Source organism: Miniopterus schreibersii (assembly GCF_964146895.1).
Source record: "Miniopterus schreibersii genome assembly, chromosome: 16".
Lineage (NCBI taxonomy): Eukaryota > Metazoa > Chordata > Mammalia > Chiroptera > Miniopteridae > Miniopterus > Miniopterus schreibersii.
Window position 1 is genome coordinate 12,513,417 of NC_138116.1, and position 25,197 is coordinate 12,538,613.

The 25,197-nt window shown below is 36.4% G+C and overlaps 1 protein-coding gene across 4 annotated transcripts in view; it reads left to right on the plus strand.

The window, feature by feature from the left end:
- Nucleotides 1-25,197, plus strand: part of USP32 (ubiquitin specific peptidase 32) — a 103,288-nt gene that overhangs the window by 73,315 nt on the left and 4,776 nt on the right. For all 4 annotated transcript variants that reach the window (XM_081162140.1, XM_081162139.1, XM_081162141.1 and 1 more), the window contains exons 18-31: nt 1,060-1,141; nt 1,958-2,032; nt 3,971-4,109; nt 4,372-4,477; nt 5,853-6,026; nt 6,629-6,803; nt 7,269-7,420; nt 8,408-8,519; nt 9,802-10,013; nt 12,729-12,913; nt 16,979-17,065; nt 17,987-18,107; nt 22,621-22,812; nt 24,792-25,080. In XM_081162140.1, the coding sequence (XP_081018266.1) occupies nt 1,060-1,141; nt 1,958-2,032; nt 3,971-4,109; nt 4,372-4,477; nt 5,853-6,026; nt 6,629-6,803; nt 7,269-7,420; nt 8,408-8,519; nt 9,802-10,013; nt 12,729-12,913; nt 16,979-17,065; nt 17,987-18,107; nt 22,621-22,812; nt 24,792-25,080 (2,101 nt within the window). The remainder of the gene's footprint in view (nt 1-1,059; nt 1,142-1,957; nt 2,033-3,970; nt 4,110-4,371; nt 4,478-5,852; nt 6,027-6,628; nt 6,804-7,268; nt 7,421-8,407; nt 8,520-9,801; nt 10,014-12,728; nt 12,914-16,978; nt 17,066-17,986; nt 18,108-22,620; nt 22,813-24,791; nt 25,081-25,197) is intronic.

A 25,197-nucleotide genomic window follows, 5' to 3' on the forward strand; every position in this document is an offset into this window, starting at 1 on the left:
AAGTTTTAAATCCATATTTCATGAGTATGGGATTGTTGTCTACAGTAGTTATGCTGCAAACCATTCCAAGGATCTCAGCGAAAACTTGATCTTTTAAATTACTATATGTATACATGTAGATATTTGTCACCTGAAATCCATAATACTACTTGATCATCATTGGACAGTACCATCTTAATAAGGATTATTGTTATAAAGTAACAGAAAATATCTCTTTTCAACTAAATAGAGTTTATTTTCTATTTGTTTTGAAGTAACATGCCTATGTTAAAAAATTCAAACAATACAAAAGTATATAGTTGGCATTCTCCCTGACCATTTTCTGACCCTTATCTTTCATTCTCCTCCGAGGCAGTACTGTTAATTGCATAATATGCATTGTGTTTTCAGATTATAATCTGAAATTGGATTATAAGTAGTTTTAACCAATTCTCTATTCCCTAGTTCCTCCTTTTTCACAGCCTCCTTTGGTCACCATTGAGAGGCAGTATGGTATAGTAGTTTAAGAGCATGGCTCCTGGAGCCAAACTGCCAGGGATTAAATCCTGGCTCTGCCACTTGCTAGTTATATAACCAAGGGAAAGTCACTTAACTGTATCTCAGTTTTCTTACGAGTAAATGGGGAAAATAATAGTATCTCCCTTAGGGAAGTTGTAAGAATTAAATGAATTAATTGTGTGAGCATTTGAGACAGGGTGAGCATAAACAAAAATGTATAATTCTATTACCTGAAATTGGTTTCACATTTTTAGTTCCTAGTAAGTGATCAAGTTCCATCTTGATCACAGGCACATTTACTGAATTTCATACTAGGTCTCCCTAAAATTCTGTATAACTTTGTTTTAGAGATATAAAGTACATATTATGAAGTATATGTTAGTTTTCCCTCATTTTATCACCTACATTACAAGTATTTCTGACAAACTATAGTATGCTTAATATCTGTCACATGGGCTATGTAACTACAGGGGCATTTTGAATTGTTACTCATTTTTATTTTTATATTTGTTTCAAGTTTATTAATCAAATTAACAGAAACATTTTCTCCTCCATACACAGAATTACCTTACTCTTCTGGATGATGAAGATCATAGATTGGAATATTTGAAAATTCAAGATGAGCAGCACCTGGTAATTGAAGGTATAAGAAGGAAGCATTCATCTATATTAGATTTTTAGGGGAATAATTTAAAGATTTCCTCACTAGTAATTCATTTTATAATTTTCCCAATTTTTATTTGATCATTCTTTATGGTAAAGAAAACCCATTAAACCCTTATGTAATCCTACATACTATTAGATTATTTTAAAAGAAAAATATGTTTATGTTCATTATCTGGTGAGGATTGGAAATGGTGGGTAGAAACAAGTGAATTCACTTACAAGTTTACAAAGTTTCTTAAAATTTTCAAGGTGCCTCTTTGAGTTTGAATAAGGAGACTAATTTTCTTGCATAGTTAGTGGCACAGGCTTTCATTAGTCATCCACACTGGTCACTCATCAACAGAACTTCTTTGTATGTTCACACATAGATTTATACACATCATTGAACACTTAAAAGTGAGTCTTTTCCCATCAAGATAATGGAAACATTGCTAGCTGCCTTTGTATTAAAATGAATAGGTTACTCCCACATTTGTTACAATTTAAGAAAGAATTGTAATGGTTCAAATGTATTAACTTTAAGAGCTTTAATCACTCCTATAGATGGGTGAGTATAATTTTACTTCAGGTAGGTAATTGAGAAAATAGCTTACTAATTAATTCTAATCAAGTGACTATAAAATCCTCAATGTAAAGAGTCAGAATGGTTTCAGAGACAATTACGAAAAATAACTTGATTTTTTTCTTTATAGTTTCCGATTTAGAAATAACTTGTTGTTTTTAAGAGAAGTAATTGAGTGGGTGTGATTTCAATGGATAAGAAATTAACACATTCCTATCTCTGTCTTTTTAGTTCGAAACAAAGATATGAGTTGGCCTGAGGAAATGTCCTTTATAGCAAATAGTAGTAAAATAGACAGACACAAGGGTAAGTCTCCGGTATGTTATTTTTAAATAGATTATCTTAAAATTATTCTTTTTTCTCCCTCTCTCAACTATTCAGGTGTTAACTTTTAGCTTTCTAGTTCAAAGTAACTAGGGTGCCCTCTTATTATTCTTTTTCCTGATGCATCAAATTTCTTTCTAACTTTGCAGTTACTTAATTTATATATATAATTTACATAAAATTTTCAATACAAATGAACATTTATTGAACTCATATTAAGCAAGAAATGGTTAAGAAATGCCCCTCTCCCAAATTGTGTCAAATTTTCTCCACTCAGCCCAGGATCAATGCCTTGTTGTTTCTAGTAGGCTGAGGTCATGCTATCTTTCACTAGTTTTGAAAGTACTGGGTAGCGTGGTAGTGGGCGCTGCTAGTCAAACATTTGTTTCCTTTTATTTATTTATTTATTTATTTATTTATTTATTTATTTATTTATTTATTTATTTTATTTTTTATGTTTTTAAATCCTCACCTGAGGATATTTTTGCCACTGCTTTTTCATTGAAGGGAGAGAGAGAGGGAGGGAGGGGGAGAGGGAGAGAGAGAAAGAGAGAGAGAAAAACATTGGTGTAAGAGACATACCTATTGGTTGCCTCTGGGGATCGAGCCTGAGTTAGATTCTGGGACCCTTTAGTCCGAGGTTCCAATGCTCTAACCACTGAGCAAAACCAGCTAGGGCCATTTGTTTCCTTTTAAACAAGCACTGAAATGAACTCATTGCTTTCCAGTCTAGGTCAGAAGTTGAGTCCAGGGAAGTGGTTGACTCTTGGTCAGTGTTAATGTCTAGGTCTTTGATGTTGTTTGGGAATAATGCAGGGAAAGTCACAGCCAGGACGAACTGGGTAAAGAAGATGAGGGCCTTCTTCATCATGGTGCAGGTGGGCATTAAGAGTTTCCAAATTCTTCATGCAGGGAGAAAAATATAAATGTCTTAATACTGCTTGCAAAAGTATAATTTACCAAATTGCTCTAAGACAAGTTTCCTTTTGTATTTAAGTAACTTTTAAAAATTTCCACCTTGTTGGGAACTCTAACTTTTCCTTCTGCCTTTCCATCTTATTAAGGGTATCTTAATGGCTAGTTATTATGCCAATATGAGAACTCTCCAAAATTTTCCAACCCAAAAGTTTTTTCAATTCAAGACATCTACTGTCTTGCCAGTAATGGTAGGATTTGTAGCAACTCAACCAATAAGCCTTATATGGCCTAACTAAGGAAGCAAAATGCTTCCATAAAAAGTGTAAAGCAAAGGATACAGCCCTCATAGATCCAACAGTTCATTCTCACAGATAGCCTAAGAAAGTCCTAATTTATATGTATTTTAAAGATATAATACTAGGAGGTGAAGGGGACTAGTGGGGGGGAGGAGACATCTGTAATACTTTCAACAATAAAGATAAATTTTAAAAAATAAAGATATAATATTAGGAGAGAATTGTTTGAATTTTAAAAAAAACAAAAAACTATCATAGCATCCAGCAGGTATGGCTCAGTGGTTGAGCATTGGCCCATGAACCAAGAGGTCACTGGTTCAATTCCCAGGTTGCAACTTGATCCCCGGTAGGGGCCATGTGGGAGGCAGCCAATCATTGTCTCTCTCTCATCGATGTTTCCTATCTCTACATCCCTTTCCCTTCCCCCCTCTCTAAAACCAGTAAAAATCAAACAAACAAACAAAACTATCATAGCAATTAAAGAGAATCATTGCTGCTTCTGGATTACAAATGAGCATGGTTTATCATGATTGCCATTGACACTCCATGAAAACTCTCCTTTAGCATTGCAAGACCAAATAGAGAAATATTAGCTCCATTTAGCTGATTAGAAAAGTTATAAAAATGTTGCATTGAGTATAAGTAACTGTTTGGTCTATGACATTTTACTACAGCTAGACTTCGGTTCTCATGTTGTTTGTTCCAGTTCCCACAGAAAAGGGAGCCACAGGTCTGAGTAACCTGGGAAACACATGCTTCATGAACTCAAGCATCCAATGTGTTAGTAACACACAGCCACTGACACAGTATTTTATCTCAGGGAGACATCTTTATGAACTGAACAGGTAATGTTTCTTGTCATTGGCCGCTTAACTTTTTATAACTTCGAGATGAACTCACTATCACCTAAGTTTCCTCTTTCTTTACCATGGGAAAGAAGAGTCTTACCCTATTTTCTCTATTTAGTATTAAATAAGGACCAGGGATACTCCTCTTGTTTTAAAAAGATGTTTTGATGTGAGAAAACGGATGCTAGGCATTTTTATGACCACATGATTGTTATTTATGAGAATCTTTGGTAACACATTTTCCTCTGAAAACTTCTAGGACAAATCCCATTGGTATGAAGGGGCATATGGCTAAATGCTATGGGGATTTAGTACAGGAACTTTGGAGTGGAACTCAGAAGAATGTTGCCCCATTAAAGCTTCGGGTAAGCAGTTAAAATAATGTTTTTAACTCCTAAGAAGTTGTTTAAGGAATTCTTTTTCTGTACATATCTTGTATGTTTAGCTTTTTAGTTTTAGTTTAACTTGTGTTTTGGATGCTTCACTAGGCATAAACTGATGTCAGATACTTTTACTTGTTTAAATATGTGCAAAATACAGCTATAGATGTAGTGAGTGGGTAGGGAAAGATCAAAGGGACAATCTAAATTTGTTATGTCATTTATTGACTAATTTGTCAAATACCATCTGGCTGGGCGTGGCTCAGCGGTTGAGCATCGACCTAGGATCCAGGCAATTGGGATTCAATTCCCAGTCAAGGCACATGCCCAAGTTGTGGGCTCGATCCCCATTCGGGGGCCTGCGGGAGGCAGCTGATCAATGACTCTCTGATCATTGATGTTTCTATCTCTCTCTCTCCCTCTCCTTTCCTCTCTCTGAAATCAATAAAGATATATTTTAGGAAAAATTTGTCAAATATCTTACTTCTATATATAGTAAACCTTTCTTTGTTAGTCCATCACTATTAGTAATATTCTAACTGCAAGATAGACCCCTCGGTCTAATTAATAATACTCAATACATTTTTAATGTTATTATGATATAAGTTCTATCTGTAGAATTTTTTAAAGTAGCAGAAAGTAAGAATATAATTAGTGGATAAAATTTTATATTGGTGTCACTTGTAGTGAAATTAGGATTATTTTTATCTTTATTTTAAAACAAGGCAAAATCTTTTTAGGTTAAAAATTAATAATTATAACAGCTAAAAATTTGACTACCACTTACCAGGCACTGTTCTCATTACTTTGGGTGTTAACTCATTTAATCTTCTATATGGCCCTACAATATAGAGCAATGTTATTATCCCCATTCTATGGCTGAGGAACTAAGGCTCAGAGCAGCTAAATAGCTTGCCCAAGCTTGCAAGCTAGTTAGTCCTTACACAGTTAAACATGTGGCTCTTCTGCCTCTAATAATAAGAGATAGGGTGCAGTAAGACCAGAAAAGTTAACTGCAAAAACCCACATTATAATAGGAACTCTTTTAATATGAGCAAATGCTATTTTAATATTCCTGTCTTACCTGTCTTAAATAGCATCTGAATACCCAAAGAACTGTCTGCTTTTATGATACTGAACTGGGATATAGTATTGGCCAAAATCCTTTTTTTTTTGTCACTTGAGATTAAGGTTAGAAAGCTTTCATGATTATCTAAAATATATTTCCTGAAACAGAGACAGACTAAATACCATACTGGTTACCTTCTTATAATGCCTTTGGTTGAATTATGAGGCATGTTCATTCTAAATATTTTGGGGTAGCAAATAATGAGTTTGTTTCCAACTCTTTTATTTATAGTGGACCATAGCAAAATATGCTCCCAGGTTTAATGGATTCCAGCAACAAGACTCCCAAGAACTTCTGGCTTTTCTCTTGGATGGTCTTCATGAAGATCTCAACCGAGTCCATGAGAAGCCATATGTGGAACTGAAGGACAGTAATGGCCGACCAGACTGGGAGGTAGCTGCAGAGGTTTGTCAGTTTTGAGTTTCTAATATAAGCAATAGATAAAACGTTCTGGCTGCAAATGTGTGTTGCACAACTTAAATTCTGTGATCAGAATTTTACTTTGAAAGTGAAGAAATTTGCATTTCTCTGCTTAATTTTTTGGGCTGTAATGCCAAAACAAAGCATCCTTAAATGAAAATAGAAAATTGTTACCTTTATATATTGTATATTTTGGGAGAGGTAGGAATAATTAATTATTCAGTAACCTCAAGAATCCGCATAATTGCTAAAGTAATGTGTATAGTGACCAATAGGCACATTTTATTTGCTTTTTAATAGACAACTCTAATCATCATCATTGTTACCATGGTAAGAGCAAAGAAAAAAATAGGATTTTCCATCTGAATTTAATATTTTATAGGTTGAGCAGAAAGAATCACATTTTCAGTTTTATATCTGAATTGTAAAATTGGCAGAAAGCTTTTATATTTTTAATGACTGTTAAAGATTGTATTCTTGACATTTAAATCTCATTTATTTAACCAGTTTCTTTGAATTTGTATAAAAATACTGTTCTTTTGACTTTTCAAAAAAAGAATGTTTTCTCTAATCTTTTTCCTCGATAGGCCTGGGACAACCACCTGAGAAGGAACAAATCAATTGTTGTAGATTTGTTTCATGGGCAGTTACGGTCCCAAGTCAAATGCAAGACATGTGGTCATATAAGTGTCCGATTTGACCCATTCAATTTTTTGTCTTTGCCGCTACCAATGGACAGTTACATGCATTTAGAAATAACAGGTAGGTCTCAAAGTTCTGAAAACTAACTCCATTGTATTCTACCTTATTCAGGCAGCCTGAATTTGTAAGTAGTGTCATTTGTTTATAATGCATCATCCTAAAAATTGATAGTCACCCTGTTATAATCTAGCATTCTAATTTCAGGCATGATTTGACGTTTGAAAGACTTGGAACGTGGGTCCATTTTTGTTCCTATTGATTCCTCTGTTAGTTTCAGACCTCCCGGAAACTCTCTTTAAAATCTTGCAAAGCCACTCACACTTCTGTATCAGATGAACATTTAGAAAAAAATTATTTTACTCAATATGACACCTAAGTACCATCTGTTGTAGCATTTGCATATAAAATAAAAATTCGAGGTTGAAATGTTTGCCATTTCCAAGTCACAGACACACACATACATAGAGTGGAAAGCTTTCAGGGAAGTCTGCATATTACTGATACTAGATCTTTTCTGATTACTAGTTATTAAGTTGGATGGTACTACCCCTGTACGTTACGGACTAAGACTGAATATGGATGAAAAGTACACTGGTTTAAAAAAACAGCTGAGTGATCTCTGTGGACTTAAATCAGAACAGATCCTTCTTGCAGAAGTACATGGTTCCAATATAAAGGTAATAGTAACTATTCTTTCTACGAAACTCTTGATTCCATCCTTCAAAAATCAGTTTTCTCAATTAATTATAATGTTAAATGACAGAGGGAGATACTAAAATGCAACAACTGAACAAAAAAAATGTCAAGTCTTCCATCCCATTCTCTGGAGCATTTGAGATCTTGCTCCTTGGCATATTTTGTCAGTTTGTCTTGAATAAACTCATAAAAATTCCACACACAAAAAATTTCCCATCCCAGAAATGTAAAAGGGTTGTCTGCCAGAATAAAGGAGAAATAACGATGGTGGTATTTCTAAAAGAAGGGAATTATGTAAGCCCATGGCCCCCTATATGGAGTGACCTAGCTGTGTCTACACTATAGATTTCCTCCAGTGGCTGCTGCTGCTATGTTTTGCAGCTGTATTACCGCTGTCACTAGACATCTTCCTAGGTTAAAATACCTTATGTATTTATGAACTTGTATTTTTAGTATTTATTTATGAATATATATACCTGGTCTTTAACACACTAGGAATTTAGAGAGTAAAGACAAATTGACACAAATCACTTTTTCCTGCATGCCAGCTGGAGCTAGAAGCAATTTAGTAAATATATTGCCAGTCCTAAATTGAGCTCCTACCATTGGTATTATTTATATTCACCTTTGGGGTTTCTGAACATACTTTCCTACCTTATTGACATTTTGTTTATATGTAATGCAAAGGTGAGATCTCTTGGAGGGTGTTGGGTTTAGATGCCTGAAGCGAAGGACAAAACTGAAGAAATCAGTTATACGCAACATACTACCCTTCTATGGAAAGAGACAATGGTTTTGTCAGTGAGGTTAGTTTAAGCTTCCATCTTTTAGTTATTTGAGAAATACTATTCATAGATCTTGTTTGTTTAGTGGTAAAAGCATCTAAGACATTGGCTTCAAATATATCACAGAGTTCATTTTTCATTTTATCAAGCATCTCCCCCTTCTCATCTTGCCTTTTTCTGTAGAATTTCCCTCAGGACAACCAAAAAGTACGACTCTCAGTGAGTGGATTTTTATGTGCATTTGAAATTCCCATCCCTGGATCTCCAGTTTCAGCTTCTAGTCCAGTACAGACAGGTATGCTAGAACTAGAGGTTCTTTTCATGAGTTCAGCTCTAAATACAGGGCTAAGGGTTATCATCCTTTTTGTATTTGTTTGTGCTGAGGATACTAGAGCAAAAGAAATTTGGAGGCTGAAGGAAACCTTTGTGATGATTTGGCTCAAATTCATTTTATAGATGGAGAACCTAAAATTCAGAGAACGTAAGTAACGAAGTTAAATAGATAGTTATGAGGTAATCTACCACTGGAATTCAGGTCTCTTTACTCTTTTATCTAATACTAACAATGCAACAGACGGTGTGAGAAGAATATACCATCAGAAAACATGACAGTAAATATGACTAAAAGGAATTTATCTGATATCACATATGATTTGATATATCATCTAATGAGTCTTTTGGCCATTGATGTGGTTCGTTTACTCTTTTTTATACTCGCTGATGATTAGGTTCATTCCCCAATGATAAAGCGCTTCAGAGATAATGAGGCTTCTCTGATTGGCACTTAATAGAAGGACTGATGGGGTTGGTGGATGATTTAATATTCCTTTTTTGTTTAGATCTTCACTGACCAATAGAACTCTCTCCAGGGAAATCTTCTCTAATCTTGACCCTCCGATTTAGTATCCACTAGTCACATGGACTGTTGAGCACTTGAAATGTGGCTAATGAGACTGAGGAAATGTATTTCATTTTAATTTTAAAAGCAACATCTTTCATTAGTTGTAACAAATGTACCACTCTGGTGGGAGCTGTTGTTAATGGGGGAGGCTATGCATGTGTGGGGGGCAAAGGGTATATTCGGTATGTGGGAAATTTCTGTACCTTCTTTATTTTGCTGTGAATCTAAAACTGCTCTAAAAAAGGAAGTCTATTTTTTTTAATGAAATAGTCAAAAAGGAAAAGCAGCATCTGGCTAGAGACTGCTGTAATGGACAGAACATTTTTAGAGGAATAGAGAAACGAATTTTTAGAGGAGAGGAAAAAAGAAAATGAGTGGGAGAACTGTTCGCCTTCCACAACATGGTGCTGATAAAGGTTTCTGCAAAAATTCTACTTACACTTTCCAGCAGTTATTCTTGCGTTGTCATTTAGTCTTAAGTGTGAGTTATAGAAGTAAAACCTGAAACTAAAACCTTCTGATCAATCTAGAATTATTATTTGAACTATAATTTCTCCTTGTCCTTTGTTGAAAGAGACGATACTGTCAGTGGTTTGGATCCTCACAATATTTGAGAAAAAAGCAAAGATGGAACTACCACAAACTTATGATGCTGTATGTATCTTTCAATTTGTAGATCTCTCCTCTTCCCCACCTACAAATGGAATGTTAACCCTAACCACCAATGGCGACCTGCCCCGACCAATATTCATCCCCAATGGAATGCCAAACACTGTTGTGCCATGTGGAACTGAGAAGAGCTTCACAAATGGAATGGTGAATGGTCATATGCCATCTCTTCCTGACAATCCCTTTACAGGTTACATCATTGCAGTCCACAGAAAAATGGTTAGTTTAATGTTAGGCAAGTTACTGTGGTCTTGCCAGTGTCATTTGTGAAACAGCCATTTTCTGTCTTTGTAACATTTCCATTGTGTGCACTTTCAATGTGTTATGTATGCTATTATAAGTGATCATAACCTGTGTATGAAATGACATTTCTCACTCATTTTTAAGCAGCACAGGATCGCGATACGAACACTATTTTCTTTAAAAAGTTTGTGTCTCTTATATGTTCATATAGGCATATACATCTTCTCTGCTATATAAGTATGGATGCCTTTGGAGAAAGTTTTGATTATTTGTTGTGGGGTGGGGGGGCGATGGACATAAAAAACATTCTTGGGCAAGACAAGTTTTTTATTACAGCAAACGTCGTAGCTTAAAACAAGAGATTTATTCTTGCACAGTTCTGGAGGCCGGAAGTCCATAAGCCTTCAACAAAGCTATGCTCCTTTCAAATGCTTTAGGAGGTAATCCTTCCTTGCCTTTTCCAACTTCCTTGAGGAGCAAGGAAGAATTCGTGATGGGGAGGAAGCAAGAGGGAAGCTTTTGGAGTGCTACCTGTATTCTGTTTATTGACCTGACTGCTGATTACATGGCTATTTGCTTCATGTTAATTCTTTGAAATGTACTCCCCTACCCCTTTGAATAAGTAACTCTTGACTAAAGTGAGTTTCTCACCATGTGGATGATGTTTTGTGGACCATGTTTTAGATTGTATGAGTGGACAGCCTAGAGAATTACAGGATACATTTGTAACTTGGATTTGTCTTTAAGCACAGCTCCTACTAATCCCATCAGCTAAAATAATCAGGTGATTCATGCATTTCCCCACATCTTTTTTTTTTACCAAGTATTATCAGATCATATATTAAGATCTCTGATGTACTTTTAAAAATATTTTTTAGAAAACAACTCTCAGTTATCATGTATATGTTATATAAAGTGCATGGTGATTCCTAAAGCATTATGTACAGGTCTTTATAATTATTGGACCATAAAGCCGTATTGTCAGCTTTAAGTTTTCATCTTTTAACCAGTCCCCAATTTCCAGTTTCCTTTATGATCTAGTCAGCTGATTTTGGGACTACCTGAAGTTGATTTTACCATCTGTCTGTCCCAAGTCAGCTCCTTTTCCCCATTACTTTTGTGAAAGGCAACACCGTTCTTTCATGCTAAAGGCTAAAGGCTGGAAGTGTTCTTAGATTTTCCCCTCTTCTAAAATGCTATATTCAGTATATCATTATGCCCTTTAATTCCTTCTTTCAAAACACTGCTTAAATTTACCATTTTTTCATTTTCATTGTCACCTTTTTTCTCTCTCGTTTTTCTTTTTTTAAATATTTTTTTAAATTTTTCATTTGCAGTTGACAATACAGTATTACATTAGTTTCAGGTTTACAACATAGTGATTAGATATTTATATAACTTATAAAGTGATCACCTAGTAAGTCTATTACTCATCTGGCATCATACAGAATTATTATAATATGCCATCTTCTTCTTTTAGACACTTTTGATCTCATGGTTGAACTACCTTGAAAGTAGTTTATTTTTCTTCTCCTCCCTTCTGCAAGGTAGAAAAAGGAGGAATTAGGCAAGGCACAACATAGGCAAGAATATTCAGAGAATAAAGGGAGAAATAGAAAAACAGTGTATTGACACAAATAAAGGACAAATCAGTTTCAAAAAAGAGGAAGGGAGGAAATAGGTACACTGGGAAGAGTAAAGGAAAGAGATTTTTGTTTAAATTTAGTAGAAAATTTTAATAACCTTGGCTGGTTTGGCTCAGTGGTTAGAGCATCAGCCCAAGGACTGAAGGGTCCCAGGTTCGCTTTCGGCCAAGGGCACGAACCTCGGTTGCAGGCTCAATCCCCAGCCCTGGCCGGGGCTCATGCAGAAGGCAACTAGTCGATGTGTCTCTCTCACATCGATGTTTCTCTTTCTTTCTTCTCTTCCACTTTCTCTGAAAAGCAATGGAAAAAATATTCTCAGGTGAGGATTTAAAAAAAATTAAATGTCTTACGTGGTTAGCAGCTTTTTTGAATAATCCTAAACTCCCAGCAACCTATTATACTAAATTTTTGTTTTATTAAGCAACCGTTTCCAAACTAATTCTGTGCAGTATATTTATTAAGGAATTTCATACTTAACATACTCAAAGCAAGTATTTTAAAAATTTTCCTTACCTTTATCATATATTTAAAATATAAAAAAGACTAAAATTACTCGGTTATTTTTAGAAAGGTGGATAAGTTGTTACAAAATTAAATGACTAGTTTTCATAGGTCTCCAAAAGTTTGGGAATTGCTGTAACAGCAGTTGTCAACAGCTTATTTTTTGAAAATTATATTTTGAGGGAGTTTTGGTTTATTGCCATACTTTCTAGAGAAATAGTTTTAATTGCTTAAAAGCCTTGAACTACAAACTTACTAGTTTTTACATGTGATTCAGTGTTTGTGTGTGAAATGTTTATCAGAGAAAACTAGTTTGAAAATATTAAATGCTGAAAATCCAAGTTTGATAGACAGCCACTCTGTAATTGGTAGTACCTCAACCTTCCAGTGATTCCACTGTAATAATTTATCTTCATATTAGTAGAGTGGTAGTGACTAATTTGAAAATGGTAGTGATGAGTGTTATCGGCAGTTGTAGAAGAACAAAAGGGAGAAATCAGAGGCTTCTCTTCTCAGTTCTCTCTTCTCTTGTTTATACATATAGATGAGGACAGAACTGTATTTTCTGTCATCTCAGAAGAATCGCCCCAGCCTCTTTGGAATGCCACTGATTGTTCCATGTACTGTGCATACCCGGAAGAAAGACCTGTATGATGCGGTTTGGATTCAAGTATCTCGATTAGCCAGCCCACTCCCACCCCAGGAAGCTAGTAACCATGCTCAGGATTGGTGAGTTCGGGGGATCAGCCTAGACCTGTGGTTTCCAAACTCCAGAAGAATTTATATGAATTCTTTGTGATTTATAGGACCCATTTTATGTAAGTTTAATTACCCTTTGAAGAACTATCCAGGGAGCATATAATTGAACCATTTGGTTTGATCTTTTGAGTAGGAGAGACTATACAGCTTCCTTTTATCACCTAGACATTCTAGTATACAATAATCCTACTGGCTAATCCTTCCTGCTGCTTTAAATGCTTCAGGTAGTATTCTTGACTTTGGTTACGGCAAAAGTAGAGTATGAATTCACGAGCAAATTTGTATCATCTCAACCCTCTGAAATTCAGAGTGGGAGCAGTAGTGTGCATATCTATACGTGAACTCTGAAAAGTCTCATGTGATAACAGATAATTCAATTGGATTGTTTCCATACCATCTCATTTTAATAAGGGGTAATTTCATAAGTCTAGTTAAAGAATAAACATCTTCTGTTTTTTTCCCATTCCTCCTCCTACTGTTCTGTTGGTTTACTAAATGTATTTACTTCTAATAATCATTGAGATTGTGATGCCTTATTTATCTCAGCTGAATTGCAGATCATTTTCTTGCTATCATGGTACAAGTGAGAGTTCAGCTTCTGTGGGAACTAAATAAAGAAGTTATATTGTCTAATAAGATATTTGTTATGGCATTGGGTCTTTTAATGATTAGATGAGGCTCAAGGTAAATAAATCTTAAAGCAAAACTTTAAATAATAGATAAGCAATTTAGTTGATGACTGTTGTGTTTAGTAAAAACGACAATAGGGCAAGATTAAATTTGCAGTGGAACTCTGATCTTTCAGAGCTTTCTAATGAATTGGATATGGAATATGAGGAAAAAAGGAGTCCAAGTTAGGTTTTCATCCGGAGCAATTGTTTGTGAATGGCGGTACCATTTAATGAAATGAGGAAGACTGGAGAAGGAGCAGGTTTTGGCAAGAGATAACAGGGCTCAAATTGAATTCAAGATGTGTATGATATTTTCAAGTGCGAAATAGCCTTAAGTGCCCTTTGCTGGAAATATAAATGTAGGTGTTATCAACAAAGAGTTGGTATTTAAAACCCTGAGAGCCCTAGTGGGTATTTCTCAGTGGTTAGAGCATCTGCCTGAGGACTGAAGGGTCCCGGGTTCGATTCTGGTCAAGGGCATGTACCTTGGTTGCAGACTCTATCCCCTCCCCAGTCAGGGTGCATTCAGGAGACAACCAATTGATGTGTTTCTCTCTCACATCAATGTTTCTCTCTCTCCCCTTCCACTCTCTCTGAAAAGCAATGGAAAAAATATCCTTGGGTGAGGATTTAAAATAAAAAAATAAAGCACTGAGACCAGATGATACTATTTAGACAGTAAAAGTTAAATAGAGTAGATGCCCAAGATCTAGTTGCCGATGCATTCTAACATTTAGAGGTTGAAGAGAGGAGGAAGAGGCAACAAAGGAGATTGAGAAGGACCAGCGAGTGGTATAAGAAGAAAATCAGGAGTGAGTAGTGTCCTAGAAGTTAAGTGAAGGAAGAGTGTGAGGGAAGGACTGATCAGTTTCAAATGCTACAGAGAGATTGAGTAAGAGGAGGCCTGGGAATTCACCACTGGACTTGATAAAATGGCAGTCTTTGGTTACCTTTGCAAAAGCTTCTTTTAATGGAGTGTGATGTAGATGAAGGCATGGAGGTGGGAGGAGGTTAAAAAGAAAATGGTCGTACAGATATTAAAAAGATAATAAGAGCTTATCTTTTAGAGCTAACACACTGAAATATTTATGGATAAAAATGATAAAATGCCTCTGGTTTCCTTCAAAAAAAACTAGTGGGTCATAACAGTCAAGAAGTGGAACCAATCCACATGTCCATGAATAGATGAATAGATAAACAAAATGTAAGATATACATACAATGGAGTATTATTTAGCCATAAAATGGAATGAACTTCTGATACATACTTAACATGGATAAACCTTCAAAACGTTATGCTAAGTGAAATATGCCAGACACAAAAGGACAAATATTGTATGATTCCACTTTTATGAGATATTTTGAATAGGCAAATTCATAGATGGAAAGTTGATTGCAGGTAATTAGGATCTGAGTAGGACAGGGGTATTATTGCTTAATGGGTAAGAGTTGCTATTTGGGAAGGTGAAAAAGTTCTGGAGATAGACGGTGGTAATGGTTATACAACTTAATGCCACTGAACTGTACACGTAAAATGGTTACATGGTAAATTTTATGTATATTTTACCACAAAAATGGAATAAAAGAATCTAGTGTGACAAGGTAAAGGTATAGATGAAATAAGAGTGGCCAAAAGTTGACAATTATTATAATTGGGTGATGAATATATGGAGGTTCATTGTACAATTCTCTTCATTTGTGTTTGTATCAGTAAATTTGAAAATTAGATTAAATAGACAAATTCCTGGAATTGAGGATCCATACCAAAGATGATTATTCTGAGGACAGTGAGTAAGGAAAAAAATGAGATTTTGAGGGCAGTGATCAAAGGTTTCTATTGCTTCAAAGAATTGTTAGAGTTGTGATATTTGAATAAGTAATTCATCCAAAAAGATAGGAAATGGTTGGGCAAAGTGTAGGGTATTTGAAATTGAGATTTTTGGAGGTGGTTAAAGTCTTTATCATGGTTTTATTACCTTTTTATTACCTTCAGCAGCCATGTAATAGCCTCTACCCAATAACAAAGTCTAAAATGTGATTATTGGAGGAGTAGATCCATATATGATGGAGGAAATTATTGTTGACAGAGAGAAGGCCTAAGTGGTGTTGGATAAATTACATTGATATTGAAGTAATAATTATCCCCAAGAATAATAACAGAAGTAATAAAGAGGAAAAACAGTAAACTGGGTGCTAAAATCCTTAGTAAATTATGAAGCGATGCACCTACCAAAGAGGAATATCAGTAGGTATAATTTAATAGTACGTGATACAGAGAAACCAGAATTTTTTTAGAAAGAGAAGGAAGAAGAAATCATTTAGAAATGGTAAAGAGGAGTCAGGAGGAGACCCACATCACAGGTTCTGGGATGCATGAGAAGAAACAGCACTTAATAGGCTGCAGAGTCCTCAGGAAAGCCAGGCTTCAGGTAGAGCAAAAAGGTAAAGAAGATGTTCAGAAGACAGGTGCTGCACAGTTCTCTGCCAGAGTGCTACCTGGTCATTTTGTCCCTTTATCTTTCTTTTGATTCCTCATTGACCACTGACCTAATTTGGACATAATACTGGACGGCATGGGTTGTCAGTAATCATTCACTTGATGAGTTATGCAGAAAGATGGGAACTCTTGTGACAGACATGATACTTTTGCCTTTACAGTGAATGAGTCCTCACCATGGCTTCATTAACTTCAGCAGCCATGTAGTGCCACTGCCAATTGCCAACTGAGCATAAAGTATACTGCTCTTATGTTATAGTCTTTGCATTGCTGCTTATTGGCGCCAGGATGAATAATTTTTTTTAAAGTTGGAGAGCTCACAAGGCTATCTTGCAGTTAAAAGACATTACTCTAAAATCAATGTTATGTAGCTTATAGCTTTGAGTAGTTAAGGCAAGGGATACCTAGCATGTACCACATCAGGGGTTCTAATTAAAGAAAGCTTCTAACTATACTGTTAGCCGACTTCTCTAAAAACCATTATGACTTTTCAGCCTTCTGTGGTGTGTCAATATTCTTGTCATGGAAAGGTCTAATTATTTTAGTTTAATGTGAATTAAATCCTCTGATAGGATTAGGGCTGAAGGATAATTGGTGTTTGATTAGCTTATCCTTCTACCTGGACTCTCTCTGACACATCTGACAGTTTAGTATGTCTATATTTCTGTAAGCAGGAATAGAGCATGGGAGTCCTGAGTTGGTACAGGGTGTAGCTAATACGTTAGGATAAGCAGCATAGAGCTGTAAGTATGAGCATACTGCTATGACAGATGCCCCTTCCTAGGATTACTTGATGGGAAGATAAAAAAGAGTTGAGAACTCAAATTAGAAATGTTCTTATACTCTTTTGGTTTATGTTCTGTTTCAGTGATGACAGTATGGGCTATCAATATCCATTCACTCTACGAGTTGTGCAGAAAGATGGGAATTCCTGTGCTTGGTGCCCATGGTATAGGTAAAGTGATCTTCTGCAAAAGAAAAATTTTAATAGAATTATAGTTCCAGATATACCTTTTTCATAAGATTTCCAGGTTTTAGATATAATAATGAATAATGAGAAGTTGAAATAAACTTGGGAATTGTTCATCTCTTCCCTGTGAGGTCTGTATAAGTTGTATTCTTGAGATGTATCTGGTTATATAAATTCTACAATCTCATCAAAATCATAGTTTATGATCAACATTTATTATTCTATGCCTTCTGCTCCTAATTATAAGTTAATTTAGTAATTCTGAATCCAGTAGAACATGGTCTACATACTAGACCTTGCTGGAAGTCTGTTTTGGTTTTTAGAAGAGTTATGAAGACTGATTGGTCAGTATTAGTCCAGGTTGGAAAATGCTTAAGTACTGAAGTCAGCCTTCAGAAGGCTGTAATAGACTTAGAAAACCAAGTTTAAAATAGGCATTGGAACCATGGCTTTGTCATGGTCCCTCCCCAACCCCCTAAATTTTTATGTATACTTACTTATTTAATGTCCCATTTTACAAACAAGAAAATGGGCGTTTTATACCAGATAAATTATTCTCAGAGCATTAAGTAACTGAATTTAGAATGTCTTTAGAGGTATGTTATCTTAAGTATACAATTCCCATATTATTTCTTTGACACAAAGTTCATATATTTATATGAATTAACAAATGGTGATCAAGTGCTTTGAAAAACCAAAGACTTGAGAAGTGATAAGCATGATTCCCTGGAATAGTAATTATTAATACATATTTGTTCGTTTATTAGTCTGAAGTAAGAAGCCCATGACAAATTGTGAAGCCCAAGAAGGAATGTAGAGAAGTAGAAAGGGAGATATTTCTGATAAAGAAAAATTTGATTCTTTCATAATTATTTCTTCCTCAGTGTATCTTTTTTCTCCTTTTAGATTTTGTAGAGGCTGTAAAATTGATTGTGGGGAAGACAGAGCTTTCATTGGAAATGCCTATATTGCTGTAGATTGGGATCCCACGGCCCTTCACCTCCGCTATCAGACATCACAGGAAAGGGTAAGTACCCAGGGCCTCCATAAGATGGTGGCTTTTATATGTAAAATTTTTCCCAGTTTAACTATATATGCCATCTCTGTTGTAGGCAATTTACAACCAGAAAAAAACGTTCATTGACATTCTCTGTGGCACTTAATATATTGACTTGATTACATGGATGTTTCTGTTTTCCCACTTCTACATATAATTGTATTGGGGCTTTATTAAAAAAATTTTTCTTTTCTTTATTGATTTCAGAGAGGAAGGGAGAAAGAGAGAGAGAGAAAGAAAGAGACAGAAACATTGATGTGAGAGAAACATGGATCCGTTGCCTCCCGCAGGCGCCCCAACCAGGAATCAAACTTGCAACCTGGGTATGTGCCCTGACTGGGAATCGAACCCACCACCTTTTGGTGTACAAGATGATGCTCCAACCAACTGAGCCACACTGGCCAGGGCTATATTGGGTCATTAAAGTTCAAAAATACTACTAATAAATAAATCTTATAATAAAACTCTAGGCGTAATTAAGTTATATTCTCTGGCTATGACATAACAATCAGTAAATATCTCACTGCCTGTTTATTAATTATTATTGAAACTGCAGCATTTGGTAACCACAGTTACTTAGCTCACATGCATTCCAGGGCTATAGCTGCTACCTTTAATGTGTATAGTGAATAGAAAAATTAGAGAAAGGATTGAAAGTTTCAGGACTGAACAATTAAGAGTACATCTCAATGGCTGTTCACACTTGGCATTCCTCTACTGCCAGTCTGGCCGGGGCAAATTTTAAATTTTGAAAATGTTACTTCAAAAAAGAATACTAAAATAAATAAATAAATAAATAAAATATTTTAAAGAATAAAGAATACTAACAACTTCTTTACTGTTAGAGGGAATGTTCCTTTTAGATAGGTTAGTAATGATAATTGACTTCTCCATCTTTTTGTGCTGTTGAAGAGTGGGGAAATTACCAGTCCCAGACCTCTTGCCCTATTTGGATCCCTCAATATGTCCCCACTAGCAGCAACTAGCGGCTCTCACTAGCCGGGGAGGAATGTAATTTGCTGATACTTCCCAAATGAAAGATCATTTACTAAAGGAAGTTGAAGAGAGAAGTTGATCTAGTAGATTATGCTCACTGTAGCAAGGTAATTCAATAACCTCAGCCATGCTTCATTTGAAGATGGAAAATTTTAGCAGCTGATAAAGATTCCTGAATCTTTGTCAGCACAAAATCTCACAGGACATTATTGTGACAAGACACTCCTGTCAAAGATGAAAAATTATTTGGCTCTATAAATCTCTTTCCTTTTTTAACAAGCTGAGTGTCAATCTGGAAAGCTCTGGAGGGCATCCTGCTTATAGGGAGAAAGGCCTACATGACCTGTTCAACCTGATGTCATTTCCACTTTCAGTGATGCTCTTAGGACACCATGGAAACCAAGTTACAACTGAGATATTTTGCATTGCTGGGAGTGGGGCCCCATGACTCATTTTTTTCCTACGTAATCGATCTTCCTACATGTGGTTTCTACATGTGCTTAGAGAGTCACGTAGACAAAGGAAGATACCTTGGTTTAAAATTGAGATTATTGCCCATATGTTTTATACTTTTAAAAAAAGTTTTTAATTTATTGATTGATTTGAGAGAGAGAGAAAAACATTGATTTGTTGTTCCATTTATTTATGCATTCATTTTATGTGTCTTGACAGGGGATTGAACCCACAACCTTGGCCTATCAAGACGATGCTCTAACCAACTGAGCTACCTGGCCAGGGTCTCATACATTTTATACTTTTTATTCCAATGATTTCCCTTCTAGGAATTTATCCTAGGAAAATACTCTGTAATGTTCTGACAAATCTTCATCATAGCATGTTATAGTAATTGGATAAAATATTATACAGTTATTGAAAATTATGATTACCAGTAGTTTTTGCTGACATATATGGGAAGATACTTATGATATCATATATTTTTTAAAAAAAGCAAAGTAGAAAGTTGCATATAATGAAAAATCTCTTCAATATAAAAAAAATACTATTTAGGAAAAGGACAAAAGAAAATCTCCCAATATTTTGACAGTGTTTGCCTTTGTATTAAAAATATAAAAGGTTCCTTGCCTTTTTACATTTTTTTCCTGCTTTCCAAAATTTCTACATGAATGTTTCATTTGTTAAGCAGAAAAAAAAAAGAGAAGCAATTGCTCTTATTTTTTTTTTCCCCCCCGTTTGGACCTCACATTACTCAATAGAAAATTAAACTATGTAACTTCCTAGAACTCCCTCTTTTTCTAATAGCCTTAGAATGTATGAAAGTGTTACTTTATTCCTTAGGTTTTGTTTTAAGGATGAGCTTTCAAGCAATTTAGAAAAAAAGGAAGAGGGTGCCAGTAGAAATTTAGACTATTTGAATAATAGTAGAGAATATAGCAATGGATCCCAAGAAGTAAAGGGAATCTTTTGATTTAGGGAAATTTTGTTGATAAATAAAAATTATTGTCAGTCCACAAATATGTTTTTTTTAATCAGCCTTGCTCCCTTTCTCCATCTAGCTCTGTAGCCTGTGTGTTCCATAGAAAATAGTCGATAAAATTCAACATTTTTTACTAACTTACTGTAATTTGTGGTTGGTCATAAAGCATCCTTGATAGAGCTCATCGAGATAATGTTTAACTGGTTATGAGAAAAAAGACTACTGTATTTGATACACCTCTTTTCCTACTCTGATTCCCACAGCCATGATACATTATGGGAGAGGGGTTGTTTGTTTTGGGTTTGTGTGGGTGTGGGTGTGTGTGTATTTGTTTTTTGAAGACTGTTAGTTTTTCCCTTGGATGACCAGCTCTAAAGATGATGAGAGTTACTAGTATCATAAAAGAAATCAGTGATCCAAGGTCAAGCCATATTCCTGTTTCTGAAAGAAAGGATTTTCCTGAAGTTCCCCTTTTTAAATGATTTATTTCTAAATGGATGATGATACAATGCTAAACCCCTTAATTGCATGATCAACCTCAATCTTGATAGTTCTTAGAAGCATTTGGCAGCCTGTAATACAGCCATCCTCTCATGTAGGGAAAAAGTCACCCCTGAAAACCTGTTCTAAACTGCATGTGCTGAGGTGTGCTAGTGTGAATTTAGGGAGCCCATTGTGAGTTCTGGAAGAGAAATATGATGGAAATTGCCTCAGGCAAAGAGAACCAATTCACCTTTGGAAGGGAGGTGTAATGACTGGAGTGATAGATTTGTGTGACCTTTGCCAGAAGAGAGGCATTCATTGTTGGACTTGTATTCCAGACTCCACCTTGGGTTTAAAAGATCCCTGTGTGAAGTCCCACGGTAGTATTCGTAGTCTTCAAACTATGCCTCACCCACCATCGTTCCTGATTGCTTATTTAGTGACGGCCAAGTATTGGAGAGGGAAAAAGGTCTTCCTTTTTTGTTGCATTCTAGGCCCCTGCTTCTCTCCCAACGGATCCCACACCACCTCCAACACACATCCTTACACACCTATACCCCTTTGCTGTCTCTCCATCCTTATACTTACCGTCTTCTTGCTGTAAAGCCTAGTGTGTTGGTTAAGTGGACCACAGAGGTTTGGCAGGTATTAGGGGCTTTCTCAACAAAATTTGGCTCTTTTGAGCCTACTGTCCTTTCATTGCAGTCTCCGGTAAAGAGGCCCTGTGAGGCAGGAAATAGATAATGACATATGTGGTATTCTGATAACTGTTATGTGGTGTCGATATGCAAATAAGTTGTATCCTGTGGAGTTTAACACTTTGATGTGTTGTATCCTCATGGTGAGCTTTTCTGTACCTTTCTTATTTAATTCAGATCTAGCATCTGTGTTCAGTGGTATTATTTCTTCTAGCCTCTGTAAAGCCTGCAACACACTAATAATATTCTGTCTTTCTAGTTAAAAAATAAGATCTAATCCGAACACCCTGAGCTTGAGGGTCAGCTCACATGTAAGCTATTTTAGGATTTCAAAATTGTAAAATAAATAGGCAGTTCTTTGTTTGTTTTTGTTTTTGTCATTTTGAACCATTCTGAAATTTTTCAAGAGCTGTGGTCACCCTGCTGGGCGTGGCTCTGTGGTTAAGCATCAACATAGGATCCAGGAGATTGCAGTTCGATTCCCGGTCAGGGCACATGCCCGGGTTGCGGGCTCGCAGCCGATCAATGTCGACTCTCTCATCATTGATGTTTCAACTCTCTCCCTCCCTGTTTCTTCATCTCTCTGAAATCAATAAAGATATATTTTAAAAGAAAATCTTAAAAAAAAAAAGACCTATGGTCATATAAATAGAAATTTGATCCAGGATGTAATTAATGTGATGTTTGTGAATAAATATACAGATGCTGTATTTGCTCAAAGACTTTTAGTTTGGGCTGTATTTTCTCTTTCTTTGTGTAGAATAAAATGAGGGTGAATCACCTAGAGGACCATGCATAGCCAGGTGACCATTTTAAACTCCCCCCCTCCCCCACCCTCTCCTGCCATTCTTCCTATTCCTTCCACTTACAGGTTATGGATGAGCATGAGAGTGTGGAACAGAGTCGGAGAGCACAAGCTGAGCCCATCAACTTGGACAGCTGTCTCCGTGCCTTCACCAGTGAGGAGGAGCTAGGGGAAAACGAGATGTACTACTGCTCCAAGTGTAAGACCCACTGCTTGGCAACCAAGAAGCTGGATCTCTGGAGGCTTCCCCCAGTCCTAGTAAGTTACAGTCCTACCTCTGAGAGAGCAGGAATCTGGCAAAAAGGAAAGAAGCCATGAACAAATAGTTTTTGTTGTTTTTGAGAATAAAATCCCCCCCGCGGCAGTGCTTCAAACACTTTTGCTGTGCAAGGTTTCTATATCGCACACAGAGATTAATTATTCTACAGGTGTTTGCTAGTTCTTGCTCCTAAAGAGCAGGCCGCCTAAAAGGAGGGAAAAGTCATATAGGCCAGTAACTGCCATTCAACACCATGTATAAGAATGGTCACAAGTGGTACATCCTGGTGAATTTGAGCTTCAGGAGAAAGTGAAAGAAAGCACTCTGGCTCTAGGGAGAGAGGAAGCTTCAGGCTCATCCTTAGTGAATTATACAAGAGCAATGGAGCCTGGAGCCTGCAATTCTGGTGTGCTTGGTCACATGGCCGCAGCACACTGCTGAGTTAAGTATATATGCACAAGCACACAGGTGTAATGGGGCTTATGTGTTCTTTTGAATTTTATTTACTTCTACCTTCTCCCTTCGTGGATTAGGAGACTCTCCTGTTGTTTGTGAGGCGAGTGTGAAGTGACAGATCTTCCTATTCATTTAAGAAAAAGCTTTTTTCGTTAAGGGTGGAAGTATCATAACAAGTGTAACTGTAAGGCAGTGGTATATTTTAACCAGATCATACATATATGCATTTTTTTATTCATGCCGTCTTCCTACTACTATGTAGGACTGTGAATGTAGGTTGTTTTTTGCTTTTGTTTTTTTCTTAAATCTAGACAACTTCCCAGGGAAGAATGCACAAGTGATTAATAACATTGGCTAGCTAGCTCCAGGGATGGAAGCTGAGGGAAGGGAGAAGAGGGACAAGGCAGGCTTGGGGACAGGTAGGTGGGAAGGGGGGTAGTTGTTTTTTTTTTGTGTGTGTTTTTTTTTAAACTTGAGTTATAATTAACACAGAATTAACTGCATAGGTTTTAAATATCTAGTTTGATGAGTTTTGACAATTATATATATTCATATAGCCATCACATAAAACATATCTTGGACATATCTTGGAGTAAAGACATTTATAAAAACTATGTTTCTGAGGTCTTTCAAAAATAATGATGAGTGCCCTGGCCAGGTGGCTCAGTTGATTGAGCGTTGTCCCGTATACGAAAAGGTTGCAGGTTTGGTGCGTTCAGAAGGCAACCAATCGATGTTTCTCTTCCTCCCACCCCCTCTAAAAATCAATAAAAACATATCCTCAGGTGAGGACTAAAGAAACCAAAAAAAAAAAAGATGATTAGTCAATGTTTTGTTGAGAGCTTGGGGGGCTTCTGTTAGATCCACACACCAGCGTGCCCCATTAGGTAGGGCTTGTCTTATATTAACAGTAAACTGTTAAGCATCTAGGGTAGAGATAGCCATCAAAAATCTGTGTCCGCATCAGAGAGCTTAATAACACTGTATGAAACTGGGGGAATTCATTGCTCTTGAAAAGGAGACCAGACCAAAGAGTAGGGAGATTCTTATGCTCGTCGGGGTCCTTGATAGTCATCAAAGGATATGATAAGAAAGGAGAGATATCTAATCAGAGATTGGGTAAGTTGCATCTATATTAAAAACTCCATTTTTCTTCAAAACATTTACTAGAGTCTCCTATGAGTGTATTTGTGAATGAATCTTCTATGATATTGGAGAGAGGTAGAGGTCAGTGTGGGTCATGAACCCAGAAAGCAGAGGAATACAAGCAAATATAGGCTCCAAGGATGTTGAAGAAATTTGTAAAGAAAGTTTTGGGTATGTACAGGGTATGAAATTAGGGAGATTACCATGTTAGCCATAGATCTCAAGGGCACTGGCCCTCCTGATAACTGTGATACATAATAAAATATGTTCTTTTTGGAAAAATGTTATATATTCTTGAGTATTCACATGTTTTTTATGTAAATTTTGTATCTCCAGAACCCTTTAACCCAAGGGTTTTCTACCTTTTCTTCTCCAGATTATTCACCTTAAACGTTTTCAGTTTGTAAATGGCCGATGGATAAAGTCACAGAAAATTGTTAAATTTCCTCGTGAAAGTTTTGACCCTAGTGCTTTTTTGGTACCAAGAGACCCGGCTCTCTGCCAGCGGAAACCACTCACACCCCAGGGGGATGACCTCTGTGAGACCAGGGTTCCAGCAGGAGAGGCGAAGAAAGCGGATGCCCAGGGCTCAGCTGGCGAAGAGGATGTTCTCCTGAGCAAGAGCCCGTCCTCACTCAGCGCGAACGTTGTCAATAGCCCCAAAGGTGAAGAAACCTAGGGGGGCCTCCTGAAGCCCTGACATCACCCTGAGGGGACCCTGTAGACTGCATGTTTGCCTCCCTCCTCCACTCTAGAGCAACAGCCTCATGAGGTGGAACCAA